The sequence below is a fragment of the Moschus berezovskii genome, chromosome 9 (assembly GCF_049115385.1).
Source record: "Moschus berezovskii isolate FMDL1 chromosome 9, NW_MosBer_1.0, whole genome shotgun sequence".
Classification (NCBI taxonomy): domain Eukaryota; kingdom Metazoa; phylum Chordata; class Mammalia; order Artiodactyla; family Moschidae; genus Moschus; species Moschus berezovskii.
The window spans coordinates 94,132,466-94,151,463 of record NC_142468.1 but is presented as its reverse complement, the minus strand read 5'-3'; the positions used below and the strand labels follow the sequence as shown (position 1 = coordinate 94,151,463).

Here is an 18,998-nt window from a genome sequence, read left to right as displayed (position 1 = left end):
TGATGCTTTCTAAGGCCCACTTGACTTCGCACTCTAGGATTTCTGGATCTAGGTTGGTGATCACACTATCGTGATTATCTGGGTTGTGAGGATCTTTTTTGTATAGTTCTGCTGTGTATTCTTGCCACCTCGTCTTAATATCTTCTGCTTCTGTTAGGTCCATACCAATTCTGTCCTTTGTTGTGCCCATCTTTGGTTAAACGTTCCCTTGGTAGCTCTAATTTTCTTGAAGAAATCTCTAGACTTTCCCGTTCTATTGTTTTCCTCTACTGCTTTGCATTGATCACTGAGGAAGGCTTTCTTAGCTCTCCTTGCTGTTCTTTGGAACTCTGCATTCAAATGGGTGTGTTTTTCTTTTTCTCCTTTGCCTTTTACTTCTCTTCTATTCACAGCTATTTGTAAGGCCTCCTCAGACAGCCATCTTGTCTTTTTGCATTTCTTTTCCTTGGGGATGGTCTTGATCCCTGCCTCCTGTACAGTTTGTCACCAATCTCTGTCCATATTTCTGTCAGATCTAATCCCTTGAGTCTGCCTTGGTTAGACTTTCCCAGTTTAATGTGTGGGAATTGTGGAACTTAAATCACATCCAGAACTTGAGATGTAAGAGTTTGAGAAATGCAGTTTCTTTTTAGCTGATCAACTTCTGCCTGTAAGCAGAAGATGGGTAGAGTGGACACTGAATATTAATCTCCCATATTCACCACAGTCGTAGATAGGAATAATAAATACTGGCTTACAACTTTGTTTTTCCTATTCTTAGATCAATTTATGTGAAGAAATTGATTTCTTCCCCCTGTTTTTCAGCATTTGCTAGAAGTAAAGTCTTTAAAGCATCTGACAAGATTGACCCTACAGGATCGCATTACCAAGTCTCTTCTTCATTTGCACAAGAAGAAGAAACCTCCCAGCATCAGTGCACAGTTTCAGGTTGTTTCCTATTTACCTTTTTTCCCTTTTATTTTTAACAAAGAGGAATCTGTTTTGTTCAGATTGACATCATAAGGTCAAAGTGATATGCAAGATTCGTGTGACTAAAAAGTTATAGTAGAATGGTCCTTTTGGTTGGAAGTACCAAAGATGGGAGAAAAATCAGGTGCTTTTGTTCATCTCTGGGTAGTACGTACCCCAAAGAGGAGTTCATTATATTCAGCTTGAGGAGAATAGCACCAGAATGTTGACTGCCCAGATGTGGCACTATTAACACAATGATGTATGTTTTTTTTCTCTGTATATTTAAGCCTCATGCTACTGCCATCATTCTTTAACTAAATGGAATTGTAAGGTTTTTCTTGACTTTTTATTTTAGTTTTGTATATATAGGAATCTAGATCATTTTATTGTGACTGTACATTTAGGAATAAATTCGATCATAATAAATTAACCAAATCACCTCCAGAATTAATCTCAAAATACTCTTCATTTTTCCTATTCTTATCAGATTATCTCTAACAGTCTGTTCATTTGCTAGATATTTATGAGAATGAGCTGAAAATCTGAAGGGTAATGGTATTTTAGATAATTTTTTGTGCTTTATCACTCACAGAAGCAGTACTAACTAAAGCATTGTTAACTAAAAATTTCTTTATCTACTGATAGCTATATTTCTATTTTTTAGCACTTTTTCAGTGCACCTTTTTAATCCAGGATATCTAAATGTAAATTATCTCCTAACATGTCACTGGATATGATCTTGTTTGATTTATAAGCACAGTCCTTCAACCTATAAGCTAGAAATGTCATTTTATTTTAGACAGTTTTCACCATAGACCCAGAGAAAAATTTGATTCTATAAAAGCTACTTGGTCAAATGTTCTTTCTTCAAAAAAAAAGAAAACAAGATTGAAGAGCCAAATAACTTACTGGGTCCTAATAAAGGTAAAGGAAAGACAATTGAATATATGATGGAAGCTCTGCCATGAATTTTACACAAACCTTCTGAAATCACAATCCTATGGGTTAATGGTATTTGGTTATTTAAAAAGAGAGAGCAGTTGCTTGGCCCTATTTATCTAAGGAAGCATTGGTCTCCTTTGCATGATTAGGAAGAGTAGAACCATTAAGCTGTTGTGTCCTTTGTTTTATCATCTTGGTTCTTTTACTGGTGCCTTTATCAAACTCATTCTTAAATCTGAAGAATACTCGTTATAGCTACTACAATAAAAGCTTAATTATAGTCCTATAATGTCCCTTAAAATCCCCCAAATTCAGGAATTATGGATATTTTCAAATTATATTCATGTATTGTATTTAACATTTACAAAGAGTCATCTGTAATGTTCCTAATACATTGTTAAATATTATGAGTAATGAATTAATTTTTCTAAACTTTTTATTATTTAGAAAATACAGTGAACAAAAACAAATGAAAATCATTTACCGTCCAGAAACATAATGATGAATGTACCACATTTTCCATATTCCTTATTAAATATTTATACATATGCATTATCTATTTTTCCTCCAATTCTGTGAGATAAATACCATCATTCTTATTGTACAGATGAGGAAATTAGAAGTGATGGAGATAGATGGCAGCCAGGTGTCTGTGACTTCACACCCTTCTTGTGAATGAATTTTTATTTTCATCAAAGTGAAATTGTAGAACTCATGAAGGATTAACTGATATAGGAATTGCCCTTCTATTATGAACATCTAGAAAACTAGGCAAAAGGTAAAAATAGAGTGTTTTTAGTTATCAGACAATAAGCATTACCGGATTATGATCCCTGAGAAAAGGGAATAAATGAGGCAAGTCCCAGATTACTGCACAAAGATAGTTTGCTGTAGCCCAGGGAGAGAGAGCCCAAACAAATGCAAAAGGTTTTGCTCTGAACCTACCCTCACAAAGCTTAATAAAAGTAAGTCTTGAAGGAATATAAAATGATCCTGTGTAACTCAACCCCAGGGGCAACTGTCTGTTGCTCTTTAAAGAAATACAGCAAAATCAAAGAATATAAAATCACTCCAGTGTCCAAAGAAATTATTAGGCATGTGAAGAATCAGGGAAAGAACCACCCATAACAAGACAGAAAAAGTAATCTTTAGAAACAGATTGTAAGAATAACAGAGATGATGGAAATAATAGATGAGGATCTCAAATAGCTATTATAAACCATATAAGTATGTCCAGAGATAAAAGAAAAACATGAATAATAATGAGGAAAAAATAGAAGATAGGAAAAAGACTCAAATGAGTAATCATTTCAGAGATTAAAATTATAATATTTAGAAATGAGATAAACTAGTTGGGAGTAGTGCCGAAGTAATGAATTAGAGTTTACATTTACTTTAAAATGCAGAGAGATGTAATAAACAATGATGGGGAAAAAAATGAAAAAAAGCATTAGTAGCTTGTGGGAAAATATTAAGTCATTGAACATAGATGTAACTGACATCTAAGAAGTAAAGGCAAAAGAGGGGGATACAGAAAAAATTTTGAAGAAATAGTGACAAAAATATTTTCTGATTTTTTATGAATATTATAAGCTCAAATATCAAAGAATCTCAACAAGTACCAAGCAAAACACCCCCCCACCAAGCATATCAAGACACATCACATCAAATTGCTAAAGCCAGTTAAAAAAAGAAAATTTTAAATACAACCAAAGAAAAAAAAGATGATATTTATGTTCTATGAAATGAAAATAAGAATAACAGTGTTTCTTATGATAAACTATGAAAGCCAGAATTCAAGAGTAGTATTTTTAAAAGCCTAAAAGGTAAAAAAGATTGTCACTCTAAAATTCTCTGCACAAGTGAGTAATGAAGGTTAGAGACTTTTTTAGACAAACAAAAGTTGAGAGATTTCAGTTCCAGGAAATCTACAATATAAGAATGCTAAATTTGGGATAAAAAATGATGAGGAAACCACAGAATTTGGATCTATACAAAACATTAAGATTGCGAGAATGACAGAATGTAACTACAGAAAGTTTTTTCTTCTTTGAACCTTTAAAAAAAGATGATTGTAGAAGAGAAAAATAATAGTATGTTGTAAGGTACAAATGAAATTAAAAGATGCTTACTCCTTGGAAGGAAAGTTATGACCATCCTAGATAGTATATTAAAAAGCAGAGACATTACTTTGCCAACCAAGGTCTGTCTAGTCAAGGCTATGGTTTTTCCCGTGGTCATGTATGGATGTGAGAGTTGGACTGTGAAGAAAGCTGATCACCGAAGAATTGATGCTTTTGAACTGTGGTGCTGGAGAAGACTCTTGAGAGTCACTTGGACTGCAAGGAGACCCAACCAGTCTATTCTAAAGGAGATCAATCCTGGGTGTTCATTGGAAGGACTGATGCTAAAGCTGAAACTGCAATACTTTGGCCACCTCATGAGACGAGTTGACTCACTGGAAAAGACTCTGATGCTGGGAAAGATTGGGGGCGGGAGGAGATGGGGATGACAGAGAATGAGATGGCTGGATGGCATCACCAACTCGATGGACATGAGTTTGAGTGAACTCCAGGAGTTGGTGATGGACAGGGAGGCCTGGCGTGCTGTGATTCATGGGGTCACAAAGAGTTGGACACGACTGAGCGACTGAACTGAACTGAAGGTACAAATAAGACATATGACAAAGTAGCACAAAAGCAGGGAGAGGCTAAATGTAATTTTATACTGTTGTAACTTTTTAGTCTGTATAGTCAAAGGGGAAGGAAAAATTTTAAAGTATTTTAAAAAGAAATGAGAATAAAACATCAAAATTTGTTCAGTGCAGCTAAATATTCCAAGGTTAATTTATAACAGTAAATTCTCTTATTAGAAAAAGTAAAAGCCTCACATCAGTAATCTAAGGGTCTACCCTAGAAAACTAGAAAAACAAGAACATTAAACCCAAAGCAAACAGGAGTGAAATGATAAAGTAGAAATAATCAATGAAATAAAAAACTAAAAGAAAAGGCCTCAAGTCAGTAATCTAAGGTTCTACCTTAGAAAACTAGAAAAAGAAAAACATTAAACCCAAAGCAGACAGGAGTGAAATTATAAAGCAGAATCATCAGTGAAATGAAAAACAGAAAAATAATAAGAGAAAACCCAATGAAATAAAAAAAGCTGGTTCTTTGAAAATATCAGAAAATTTATAAACCTCCAATTAGACTAACCTAGAAAAAAACAAGCAAAGCACAAATAATCAGCATCAGGAATGGAAGAGGGAACATCGTTACATACTTAAAGGTTAAAATTGAAACAGGAGACTACTACCTTTCTGGATATCCTACTGCAGGAGTCCCCAACCTCTGGGATCTAATGCCTGATAATCTGAGGTGGAGCTGATGTCATGATAATACAAATAAAGTGCACAATCAATGTAATGCACTTGAATCATCCTGAAACTATCCCCCTCCCACAGGCTCCAGTTCATGGAAAAACTATCTTCCATGAACCTGGTCCCTTGTGTCAGAAAGGTTGGGGACTGCTGCCCTACTGAATGGTTTTCCCAAAGTTGCTCTAATACTGCATGCATTTGAATAAAATTGTTTCATGAAATTTGAAGAAAAGTGAAAAATTTATTGTAGACTTGTGTAGTTGCTAAGTCATGTCCAACTCTTTGGGACCCCAAGGACTGTAGCCCGCCAGGCTCCTCTATCCGTGGGATTTCCCAGGCAAGAATACTGGAGTAGATTGCCGTTTCCTTTTCCAGGGGCTGTTCCCAAACCTGGGATTGAAATGTTGCCTGCTTGGCAGGTGGATTCTTTACCACTCAGCCACCTGGGAAGTCCCCATTATATATTTAGATGACTATAAAATTATTTGCAGGATTTACCATTGCCAGTCTCTCAGCTTTTAGGTTAAACTGCCTCCTTGTCCTTAACTGGCCTCAGTTTAATCAGTATGCCATTGTACACAATTTGCTTTTCAGAAACAAACCTGGTTCTGTGTTTATCACTTGTTTTTGCATATTTTACCAGCATCATAAATCATTTGTTTCCAGTTTGGAATGAGAGACAGTGCTAACTATATTGCTTTGTACTGCAGGCCTCATTAAGCAAGCTGATGGAAACACTTGGTCAAGCAGAACCGTATTTTGTAAAATGCATTCGCTCTAATGCTGAAAAGGTAAGCATGTCCCTTAAATGAGAGCTTCTAGCTCGACTTACTTCAAACCAAACTTTAAATTCGTTCTAAGGAGGATATGTGGAAGCGAAGAGCCGTTTATAATCTTTGTAAGGAAAATGGTGTTCTGAATTTTCTATGGATATCCTTCTAATTTCCTCACTTACCTGCTTATAAACTATTTATATAAGCTCAATTAGCATTTTCTAGAATTTAGCATCTGCTGCTGCCAAGCAAAAATCTCTTGAAATTCCATTATACAAAAGAATTTTTTGCAACTTTTTTACCCTAAGATTAATCTCTTGTTCAGACATAAAGTGTTAATCAATCACTGTTACAGAACTTGCCTGGCATTTTTCATGTTTAGATTCTTGTCTCTTTAAGTTACTCTGGACATTCTTGATTTCCTTCTTGTTTTATGTGACAGTTCCCCTAATTAGAGCTTTGCAAAATGTATCTTATTAAGTCTAAACATTTGTCATCTTTATGTCCATCATAGGAAAAAATAGTTCCAGCCCAAACTTCTGAAATATAGTTGGAAATTAGGTTCAGCTTTCTTAATTCTTAAGAAGCAGTCTCCAGCTTTGCCAGTTACAAGTTTTGTGGTCTTAGATGAATTGCATGACCTCTCTGTGCCTTAAATAATTTCATCTGTGTAAGAATATACTGTAATTGTAGGACAACTCATAAGTGTTTCGTGAGTACATGAGAAAAAACCTATGTAGTACTTAGAGTGTTCCTGGCCTCTACTAAGTGCTTAGTAAATGTTAACTATTTCTTAATGGTTGGTTCTTTTATGGTGACAAAAAGGGAAACTGTTTTATTTACAGTTAAAAGGAAATTTGAGTCCCTGTTATTGAGACCTTGTTCTACAAAGAGTTCAATTAATAAGGTATTTAAGAACACAGAATAAGTACTAAATAAACGTTAACTGCTATTATTATTTAACATAAGCTGCCCACTTGACTTTTTTCTTGACAGTTTGTATACCCTGTCTTGCTGCAGGAAAATGTTTTGGATTTCCTTAGTGGAAAATTAAAAATCGTATTTAGAAAATAAGAAGAAATACCAGAATTTTCAAATAGATCTTCTTTTGAATGTCTAAAAACACGCCTAAGAGATACCTAGGAGTGACTGGTGATTAGGGACTATAGGAATTTTTTATTTTCCAGGGTGTCTTACAGGATTCTGAAAGAGAAGGGCATACCAGACCACCTGACCTGCCTCTTGAGAAACCTGTTTGCAGGTCAGGAAGCAACAGTTAGAACTGGACATGGAACAATAGACTCGTTCCAAATAGGAAAAGGAGTACATCAAGGCTGTATATTGTCACCCTCCTTATTTAACTTATATGCAGAGTACATCATGAGGAACGCTGGGCTGGAAGAAGCACAAGCTGGAATCAAGATTGCTGGGAGAAATATCAATAACCTCAGATATGCAGATGACACCACCTTTATGGCAGAAAGTGAAGAAAACTAAAGAGCCTCTTGATGAAAGTGAAAGAGGAGAGTGAAAAAGTTGGCTTCAAGCTCAACGTTCAGAAAACTAAGATCATGGCATCTGGTCCCATCACTTCATGGCAGATAGATGGGGAAACAGTGGAAACAGTAGCTGACTTTATTTTTCTGGGCTCCAAAATCACTGCAAATGGCGATTGCAGCCAGGAAATTAAAAGACGCTTACTCCTTGGAAGGAAAGTTATGACCAACCTAGATAGCATATTAAAAAGCAGAGACATTACTTTGCCAACAAAGGTCCGTCTAGTGAAGGCTATGGTTTTTCCCGTGGTCATGTATGGATTTGAGAGTTGGACTGTGAAGAAAGCTGATCGCCGAAGAATTGATGCTTTTGAACTGTGGTGCTGGAGAAGATTCTTGAGAGTCCCGTGGGCTGCGAGGAGATCCAAACAGTCCATCCTAAAGGAGATCAGTCCTGGGTGTTCATTGGAAGGACTGATGCTGAGGCTGAAACTCCAATACTTTGGCCACCTGATGCAAAGAACTGACTCACAGGAAAAGGCCCTGATGCTGGGAAAGATTGAGGGCAGGAGGAGAAGGGGACGACAGAGGATGAGATGGTTGGATGGCATCATTGACTTGACGGACATGGATTTGGGCGGACTCTGGGAGTTGGTGATAGACCGGGAGGCCTGGCGTGCTGCGGTTCATGGGGTCGCAAAGAGTCGGACACGACTGAGCGAGTGAACTTTAGTGAACTTACAGGATCATCAGCAAAACTATTTAGGGAGATAAACTGCTTTTAATCTTGTACTAGTCATAGAAGATGAATCTGTCAGCTCTCAAGGCAACTGGAAGATTGTAGAGTAGGTGGTTTCTGATTGAGATGGTGGGTAAAATCTTAACAAAAGTATACTCTTAACTATGTATAAGTAGGTTAATCTTGTTACAAATTTTATAGTGACTAAACTCTGCCCTGTGGGCAGCAACATTTCCTTTTGAGTTTTGAGGCTGCTTTTCTTCTGCAAGTAGTGAAGCCTGGAAGCTTGGTGTCTCTTTTTTCCCTTTAGTCAGGCAGTCAACTTTTCTGAAGCTACCAGTTGTGGAGGTAAGATTGTCTCATTGCCTCTGCTGTATCTTAACCAGACAACCTCCAGTCAGTTCCTAGATATTCAGAATTTAACTATACTTACAAAACAAACATAAATTTGGAGATCTGTTCTTCTGGGTTAACCCTTTTTCTGTTTGCTTTGTTTTAGTTACCGTTAAGGTTCAATGACGCCTTGGTGCTTAGACAGCTTCGGTACACTGGGATGCTGGAGACAGTTCGAATTCGCCAATCAGGATACAGCTGCAAATATTCTTTCCAGGTTATGCTTTTAAAGTGATATTTAAATATATATGTACTTCAAGTAAATTAGTCCTGTTGCTCATTTTTCATTTGGGACTCACTTGTTTATTTCTCTTAATTCTCCTCCCCATTCTATCTTTCATATACAGAATTGAAGAGGGATAGAGAATACTTATTTCCATTGACTGACAGCAATATCATTAAGCTTGTGTTGTAATAGATTCCACTTCTTGGCTATTCTCTTTTGATCTGAATGTTTGCTTATAAAAGTTTATCATTACATGGCAGTTCTTCACAGTGATTACCCCAGTAACTGAAGTACTATAATCAGAGCAATCTAGTTCAAAAGAAAAGATCCCTTTTGATTTTGAGTGAACTCTGGGAATTAGTGATGGACAGGGAGGCCTGGCGTGCTGTGACTCAAGGGGTTGCAAAGAGTCGGACTCGACTGAGCGACTGAACTGAACTGAAAGTTTTCTCAGCAGAATTTTCTTTCATAGTATGCTGCCAACAAGGCTTTCAGCTGTTCTCATGAGCTGCTGCTGCTATGGGTATAGAAATTATTTTGAAGCTTTTCAGAAGCTGAGCACGTCTTTACTGTTGAGGGAAAGCTTTGTTTCCAGTTATAACCTGAAATGGCTGCCACCTTTCCTTATTTTTCTGCTAAAAATTTCAGAAGCTTATTAAGTAACTTTTTCTTTGGTCTTTAGTATAGCTTTTTCAAAGGGAGAATTTGTTTCTGTCCTTTTCTTCCACTTTGATAACAAAATATGTAGAAATCTCTACCCCCTATTTTACTAATTAATTAACCTCTTCTGATATTTTAAATTAACAAGTAATTTCTTGGTTTTACCCTGTTTAAAATAATGAGACAGAAATCAATAAAAGGACAATTAACTTGTTTGGGATCTTGTTTACATATAATTCTCTTGTGATTTTACAGTATTTTCTTTTCATTTTTCAGGATTTTGTGAGCCATTTCCATGTACTTCTTCCCCGAAATATTATTCCATCCAAATTTAACATTCAGGATTTCTTCAGGAAAATAAATCTTAATCCAGATAATTATCAAGTTGGAAAATCCATGGTAAATATAATATATACAGCCCTTATCCAAGTTGAGTATGTTTTTGTAGGCAGCAGTGGAGACACAAACATAGAGAACAGACTTGTGGACACAGTGGGGGAAGGAGAGAGTGGCACAAATTGAGAGAGTAGCATTGAAACACGTACGTTATCATATTAATGTAAAATTAAAATTAAAATAATATAGATTAAAATTTCCAATTAATCTAAAATTAGATAGCCAATAGAAATTTGCTGTATGACACAGGGAGCTCAAATCTGGTGCTCTGTGACAACCTAGAGAGGTGGGATAGGGTGGAAGGTGGGAGGGAGGTTTAAGAAGGAGGGGACATATGGTACCTGTGGCTGATTCATGTTGATATATGGCTGAAACCAACACAATGTTGTAAAGCAGTTATCCTCCAATTAAAAGTAAATTAAAAAAGAAAAAATAATTATCTGATACAAAATATTATTAAAGTTATACTTTATGTTCTTTCTTAAAAAAAGTCTTTGCCTAGGAGAATGTTGATAAGAAAGATAATGTACAAGATATTATAAGGAAATTGATTAGACCAAGATTTTTAGTTAATGAGATGGACAGTATTAAAGAGCTTATGACCAATGCTCTAGTGCTGCCTATAATTTTAACTGCTTGGAAAGCATCTCTTTCTAGGTATTCTACTGTAATTTTCAACTCAGTTTGCCCAAAGTGACGTTAGCCAGATTCCCTTACTGTCTTTAACTAACCAACTGCTCTTTTTCTCTGTCACCTTTCTTGTAGTTTCTAGGCTAGAAGCCATTATCATATATGGCTTACCCTTCACTTTAACCTTTTTACAGAAAAGTTGTTTCCATTGTTTTTCCTTACAAATGATTCTCACATCTCTGCCTTTCCCTGCATTCCTCCTGTTTCCATTTTAGCTCTGTTTCTGAGCACTCACATATTTCTCTTATAGGAAACAGATCCATCATCTCATATCAGTCTGTTACTGCATGTAACTCACTCTGCCCTTAGTATCAAAATCATCATCTTCATTTACTTCTTTCTTTATGAGTTTCTTGCCCAGTAATAATCACCCAATAACCTCCTGATAGACATCTTTCTCTTTTTCAAGAACCACCATATTGTGACTTCATACTCTTTAATTGTTCCATGGTCTCCAGTATGTACATTTATTCTTATTTCCATCTCCTTGTTTTGCTCAGGTAGGGTCCTCTGTCTTTTGCCCTTGATAGTTTACTGTTTCACTCTATGGGTTTCTGATACCTATCTGTGCTTTTTAAAAATCTTTTTAAAATTTTTGACAAAAATGGGAGATGGTGGACATGTTTTTTAGTTTGATTGTGATAATCATTTCACAGTGTTTATACGTGCATCAAGACATCACATTGTACATCTTAAATATATACAGTTTTTAATATCTATCTGCTCTTAAAGTTCGGAGAAGGCAATGGCAAGCCACTCCAGTACTCTTGCCTAGAAAATCCCATGGATGGAGGAGCCTGGTAGGCTGCAGTCCGTGGGGTCGCTAAGGGTCGGACACGACTGAGCGACTTCACTTTCACTTTTCACTTTCACACATTGGAGAAGGAAATGGCAACCCACTCCAGTGTTCTTGCCTGGAGAATCCCAGGAACGGGGGAGCCTGGTGGGCTTCCGTCTGTGGGGTCACACAGAGTCGGACACGACTGAAGTGACTTAGCAGCAGCAGCAGCTCTTAAAGTTGAGGTGCAAATCCTGTTTCCAGATGGATTGTGTCTAATTTATCTTTGTATCCCCCTAAATTCCTAATGATTTATAATTGAATGAAAAAGTGAATAAAAAAACTGATGAATATCTTTGGGCAGCAAAGAAGCCTTTGATGCATACTGGATTTTAAAAGATCGTTGTTATTTATCACTATTATAATCATTGGCTCCTGACAGCAGTAAAGTTCCCCAGGGAATAATATATCACAATCTCTGGCACTGGGATTTTTGTACCTATGCTCACCTTTCCAGTTCCCCTTCTACATTCTAATACGTCCTTTCCAATTTGAGAATGACTGCTTTGGCTAAATCATAGAAATATCAGGACTACTTGTACATGTCTGCTGCTGTACCCGTTCTTCTCTAAGAAAGCTTACCATGGGAATCATCACAGGAATGACGATGAAGTAAATAAAATTTCTCGTTTCTTCTTAAGCTGTATTCTTCATCTTTTTCCCTTCTGATAGGTGTTCCTAAAGGAGCAGGAACGACAACACTTACAGGATTTGCTTCACCAAGAGGTGCTCCGCAGAATCATATTGCTGCAGCGATGGTTCAGGGTCTTGCTATGTAGGCAGCATTTCCTCCATCTGAGACAGGCATCTATTGTCATCCAGGTGGGAAGTAAAGGATTCTTTGCATGAGATTGGCCAGTTTATTTAGCATGTGTTTTAGTAACTAGAAGTGTTTTATTGTGAAGCATTTAAATAAGAATGTAAATTTCTTCAGAGATGAGAATGTGTCCTACTTATTTCTTTTTTTTTTTCTCCTCATTTCTTAAATGTTCATAGCAACCAACAGATTTACCTGGCAATACAATAATAGACCATTAGTAAATATATTAATGTATAGTTGAAATTAAATTGAATTTATAGTTATAATGTCTTGTATAATTAGGAGCAAAGGAGTTATGTGCCTTAATTTCTGTTGACAAAGTTATTTTTAGTTTTCTTAGTGATATTTGAGAATGATACATATATTGTTGTTATAATTATTCAAATTCATATTTTACATTTATCTTTTTATTTTCTCCCTCATTGACAGCTGTCTTCCATAAAACTTTTTCTGTTTGTGCAAGAAAGTCTTTAATATCTTAATCTTTGAAATGTATACACATTGACCCATTAGTACTGGCAAATTGTAGGCGAGACTATAATGTAATTTATTAAAATTAATTTGTAGGGCATGAAATCATCAAAAACATAAAATTATTTTAAGTTGTACAATTAACTTCATCAAAGTTATATTATCTAAAATTGTTATTTTCACTAAGCATATCTGGAAAACATTTTTTTACTTTCAGTTCAGTTCAGTTCAGTTGCTCAGTCGTGTCCGACTCTTTGCGACCCCATGAATCACAGCACGCCAGGCCTCCCTATCCATCACCAACTCCCGGAGTTCACTCAGACTCATGTCCATCGAGTCGGTGATGCCATCCAGCCATCTCATTCTCTGTCGTCCCCGTCTCCTCCTACCCCCAGTCCCTCCTAGCATCAGACTCTTTTCCAGTGAGTCAACTCGTCGCATGAGTTTAACCACCCACAATTTAGCTGTTTAGCTACTTAATCTCTAGTTATGACATAAGAGATTTCTTTTTTCTGTGAAAATGTGTTATATGATACCAGTTTTATTATTTTGTCTTCCCCACAGCAATTCTGGAGGAATTACGTACATCAGAAGCAAGTCAGAGATGGAGCTGTGCAGAAAGATGCTTTACTTACAGCAAGTGCAGCCACTCTTCTGCAAGCCTCCTGGCGTGCTCACTTACAGAGGCAGCGGTATTTGGAGCTGCGGACTGCCGCCATTGTCATCCAGCAGAGGTGGAGGGAGCACTGTCGCCAGAGGCATTTGGCTGCTGTCTGTATACAGGCAAGATGGAAAGGCTACAGGGAAAGTAAGAGGTATCAAGAGCAAAGGAACAAAATTATCCTTTTGCAGTCACTGTGTAGAGGATTCAGAGCAAGACAAAGGTAATCTTCGTTGCTATAATAATTAACTCTTTTCTCAAGTACTTTGCTTATATGTCTGCTCTAACATTTGCCTAACTTGAATTAGAACTGGTTGTGTACAGTTTGTCTTCTCTTCTAGACTGTGATCCCCCCAGCAGTTTTAAACCACATTGTGTGGTTTATAATATTGAATTAAATTGGATCAAAAACCTACACAGTCTATGGTTATAACTGCTAAGAATTAACTTTACATTGGGTTGAATCCTTAAAAATTGGCAACATTCCAACTGTTTTTACTTTCAGAAACTTCAATTTCATTTTTAAAGTTTATCTTAAGACGTTATTAAAATGAGAGCTTTGCTTCTGAGTTAACAGAGTGCCCAATTAGGAATAATATAATTAATAAAACATCTTCTCACTCATAGAAACAGAATTATGAAATATGTATCCATGTTAAAGAAACACCTAATATTATAAAAAGGTTTTTTGAGACTTTTCACTTTTTAAAAAATTCTGAATAAACTTATTATCTCCATTGGTAACCAAGAGATATCTCTAACCATTTTTTTTTTTTCTGTTTTGATATAGATTTAAATCTCTAAAAGAACAAAGAGTAAAAGAAGCAAAACTAGAACTTGGATTGGCGAGTATCAAGCCATATGGGACTCTGGAAATTCATGGTTCAGACCCTTCAAAATGGGAGGATTGTTCATTTGACAGCAGAGTAAAAGCCATAGAGGAATGTAAATCTGTGATAGAGAGTAATCGAATTAGTCATGAAAGTTCAATGGACTGCTTGAATGAGTCCCCAAACAAGCGACAGGAGAGAGCCAGAAGTCAGAGTGGTGTGGACTTGCAGGAAAATGTGATTGTAAGAGAGAGACCCAAGTCCTTGGAAGATCTCCACCAGAAAAAAGTGAGTCGGGCCAAAAGAGAAAGTCGGAGAATGAGAGAACTAGAGCAAGCTATATTTAGCTTAGAATTGCTGAAAGTCCGCTCTCTTGGTGGTGTGTCTCCTTCAGAAGAGCGTAGATGGTCTACGGAACTGATGCCCGAGGGCCTTCAGTCTTTACAGGGTACACCTGATAGTGAAAGCTCGCAAGGAAGCTTGGAACTTCTGAGCTGTGAGGAGAGCCAAAAGAGCAAACCAGAGCCCATAATTCTAGATGAAAGAGACTTGCAATTTGTACCACCTGAGGCATCTCGCAGTCCAGATTTTGATCCACAGGACTATTCTCTCAGTGCCACAAGTGAGACTAACTATACATTGACTCAAAGGGGGCCACCCTCTGACTCAGTGCATTTAAAGAATGGGGCTATGAAGGAAAAACTGGTTTGCAATTCTAAATCTATTACCTGTAAACCACAACTGAGAGACCCCTTTGTTTCAAATAGTTTGCCTACATTTTTTTATATACCCCATCAAGACCCACTGAAAATGAGCTCCCAACTAGACACAAGTGTCCAGAGAAGCAAACTTTCAGAAAGTGAAGAAACGCTTCCATCTCTTACCATGGATATCAACAGGGAAGCCGGAAAGTACCACCTCCCAGGAGAAAATCAGGTTGTTGCTTCTTTGAATACAGATTCTTCAAATACTGTGCTGAAGAAGTTAGAAAAGTTGAACACTGAAAAGGAAGAAAGGCAAAAGCAATTGCAGCAGCAGAATGAAAAAGAGATGATGAAACAGATTCGCCGACAAAAAGATATTTTAGAAAAGGAGCGTAAAGCCTTCAAGACAATTGAAAAGCCAAGAACTGGGGAGAGTTTTCTGGTACCATCTTTCCATCAGTCAAAGCAGAGAATAGAGAGACCATCCTCTCTACTCATCCTGAAAACCCCAAATAAGGATGAAGAAGAACCCAGTATGGTTGGGACTCCGTCAGTAACTACAAAAGATTCTGTTCTTGCCCCAAAAGACAGTCCCTTTGCTCACTTACCCTTGAAGGACCGACCTGTTACTCTGTTCTTCGAAAGAAAAGGAGGCCCAGGCCAATCTCATACTGTCAAGGAATTATCCAAGACAGACAGAATGTCCACCCAACTGAATGTTGCCTGTAAACACTCTCATAGTCGCATTTCAAAGAGAGAACACCTTAGGCCGGCTCAGCCTTGTAGCCACAAATCTGACGACCCTTTCAGAGATGGAGCTACTAAGGCCATTTTTTTCACACCAAAGGAAAATATGAGTAGTTCCCTGTAAGTGAAGTGTTTATTTTTATGTAAAAATGAGAAGCTTTTTGGAAATTTTCATTAAGGTGCCTTGGTCTACCTCAGTTATTTGTATGGGTGCTACTCAAATTAGCCATTTTCTGTGTGTAAAAAAATTTCCTGATTGTTGACTATACCAGCCACCTGAAAATTGGATATAATTATACCCTGGGATCGGAGAAGGCAATGGCAAGCCACTCCAGTACTCTTGCCTAGAAAATCCCATGGACAGAGGAGCCTGGTGGGCTACAGTCCATGGGGTCGCTACTAGTCGGACAAGACTGAGCAACTTCACTTTCACTTTTCACTTTCACACGTTGGAGAAGGAAATGGCAACCCACTCCAGTGTTCTTGCCTGGAGAATCCCAGGGATGGCGGAGCCTGGTGGGCTGCCGTCCATGGGGTCGCACAGAGTCGGACACGACTGAAGTGACTTAGCAGCAGCAGCATACCCTGGGAGTCTTTGACTAAGCACAGGCAGCAGGGTTTTTAGTTCCCCCCTGTTAAGGGAAAAGGCATTTGTGGAGAGCCATAAAGTGGCTGGAAATGCAGTAGACATTCAGCAAATGCTGGTTGCCCCACAGTTATTAGGTGTAGCAGTCCAAGCTTATTTGTATCGGGTTTTAAAGTTAATGGGATTTGTGATAGCTGTTGGCCTATTTATGGTCTTCATTAAGATCTTTGTACTTTTTTGAGGGGGGTGGATAAAAGCCACATAATATTTACCATCTTAACCATTTTAAACTGTACAGTTCAGTAGTGTTAACCATATGCACATTGTTATGCAACAAATCTAGAACTCTATCTTGCAAAACAAGTTCAGTTACCCTTGAAAGCAACTCTCTTTTCCCTTTATCCCCAGCCCCTGGCAACCACCATTCTACCTTCTGTTTATAAGAATGACTACTTTATTTTATTTTTATTTTTGGCTGCACTGCGACCAGGGATTGAACCTAGGCCCTCAGCAGTGAAAGCTCAGAGTCTTGACCACTGGATAGCTGGAGAATTCCCTGTGACTACCTTAGATACCTTCTATAAGTGGAAGTTCCTTATACTTTTAAGTTGTAAAGTGGTAGCTGTGAGAAAGCATTTAAGTGGTACATAAAACAAATTTGATAAAATTTAAAATATTTGTATTAAGCCTAGTTACACAGCAGATTCTTTCAGTTCTTGTGGAAGAATATCACTGTTTAAATGAAAGGAGAGCTATATATCTTCTGGCTAAAAAAGTTAAATTTCATATTAACTGTGAAAATAACTTTCTCATCAAATCCTGAGCTTTTAAATCTTTCAGTCTTTAAAAAACCGCATACAGATTTTATAGAAAACATTTGTAAATATGGGCAAGAGATCATTGATATTTTATTTTTCCACTAAGAATTTTTATATCATATTATAAAATGCAGTTGGACTACATGACAGCTTGAGATCCTAGTCCTGCCCATTAACCTGTAGATTGTCCAGCAGTTCAAAGACTGTAGCATTAAAGCCTATCAGAAAATGTTAAGAACATATTTTTTCTGCCTTTCTGATTAATCTTAGTTATGAGAGGGATGTGTGTATGTGTGTGTATAGTTGTTAGATCCATGAATCTGTTTTATAGAAGACTTCAGTTCAGTCACTCAGTCGTGTCTGACTCTTTGTGACCCCATCGACTGCAGCATGCCAGGCCTCCCTGTCCATCACCAACTCCTGGAGTTTACTCAAACTCACGTCCATTGAGTCTATGATGCCACCCAACCATCTCGTCCTCTGTCGCCCCCTTCTCCTCCTGCCTTCAGTCTTTCTCAGCATCAGAGTCTTCAAATTAGTCAGTTCTTTGCATCAGGTGGCCGAAGTTTTCAGCTTCAGCATTAGTCCTTCCAGTGAATATTGAGGACTGATTTCCTTTAGGATGTACTGGTTGGATCTCCTTGCAGTCCAAGGGACTCTCAAGAGTCAAAAGCATCAATTCTTTGGTGCTCAACTTTCTTTATAGTCCAACTCTCACATACATACATGATTACTAGAAAAACCATAGCCTTGACTGGCTGGATCTTTGTTGTCAAAGTAATGTTTCTGCTTTTTAATATGCTGTCTAGATTGGTTGTAACTTTTCTTCCAAGGAGCAAGTGTCTTTTAATTTCATGACTGCAGTCACCATCTGCAATGATTTTGGAGCCCAAAATAATAAAGTCTGTCACTGTTTCCACTATTTCCCCATCTATTTGCCATGAAGTGATGGGACCGGATGCCATGGTCTTAGTTTTCTGAATGTTGAGTTTTAAGCCAACTTTTTCACTCTCCTCTTTCACTTTCATCAAGAGGCTCTTTAGTTTTCTTCACTTTCTGCCGTAAAGGTGGTATCATCTGCATATCTGAGGTTATTGATATTTCTCCTGGCAGTCTTGATTCCAGCTTGTGCTTCATCCAGCCCAGCATTTCTCATGATGTACTCTGCATAAAAGTTAAATAAGCAGGGAGACGATATACAGGCTTGATGTACTCCTTTCCCTATTTGGAACCAGTCTATTATTCCATGTCCAGTTCTAACTGTTACTTCCTGACCTGCATACAGATTTCTCAAAGGGCGGATTTCAAAAACATTAATCATCCTTGTGAATTACTCCTTTTATCATTTTGCCAAGATACAGTCTTAATAGCTACTTGACCTAGTTTACCTTATTAACAACTATTTATCTTCAAAATGATTATGTATTAGATTGTTTGCATGAAAGCTTAAGGAAAATCCATACTTCACATCTTCTCTTATTCTGTAAGTAAAACTAGAAATATTAGCATTTTATAGAGTTGTAAATGTTAGTGTTTCTAAGTTTTCTGTTCAGTTACCACATGTTATAGGTGAGGTCACTGGTGCCTGTGGACATGAAATGACCTGGATAAGGTCACTTAGTTAGAAATAGCTGAGCCCAGAATTTGAGTTTCCTGATTAGAAATCAGCATTGGGTGTCCTGATTAGGAAGTAGCATGAGATTAATGTTCTTTCTACGCCATAGGGTGGTAAGTGCATCGTAGTCTTCCTCTGGTTAGTAAGGGGGAACAAAAAAGAAATCATGGAGAAACTTACAGAAAATGCTATGAGTTTAAAAGTTAATCAGAGTAGCCAGGTGCTATCAAAGGTGCTGATAATTGTCCCTCTTTTGGAGAACAAAT

General features: G+C 37.4%; 1 protein-coding gene across 8 annotated transcripts in view; it reads left to right on the top strand.

The window, feature by feature from the left end:
• MYO9A (myosin IXA) overlaps nucleotides 1-18,998 on the top strand; it is a 244,476-nt gene that overhangs the window by 162,107 nt on the left and 63,371 nt on the right. For all 8 annotated transcript variants that reach the window (XM_088839960.1, XM_088839959.1, XM_088839961.1 and 5 more), the window contains 7 exons: nucleotides 805-927; nucleotides 5,980-6,060; nucleotides 8,777-8,887; nucleotides 9,833-9,955; nucleotides 12,153-12,302; nucleotides 13,336-13,655; nucleotides 14,223-15,833. In XM_088839960.1, the coding sequence (XP_088696086.1) occupies nucleotides 805-927; nucleotides 5,980-6,060; nucleotides 8,777-8,887; nucleotides 9,833-9,955; nucleotides 12,153-12,302; nucleotides 13,336-13,655; nucleotides 14,223-15,833 (2,519 nt within the window). The remainder of the gene's footprint in view (nucleotides 1-804; nucleotides 928-5,979; nucleotides 6,061-8,776; nucleotides 8,888-9,832; nucleotides 9,956-12,152; nucleotides 12,303-13,335; nucleotides 13,656-14,222; nucleotides 15,834-18,998) is intronic.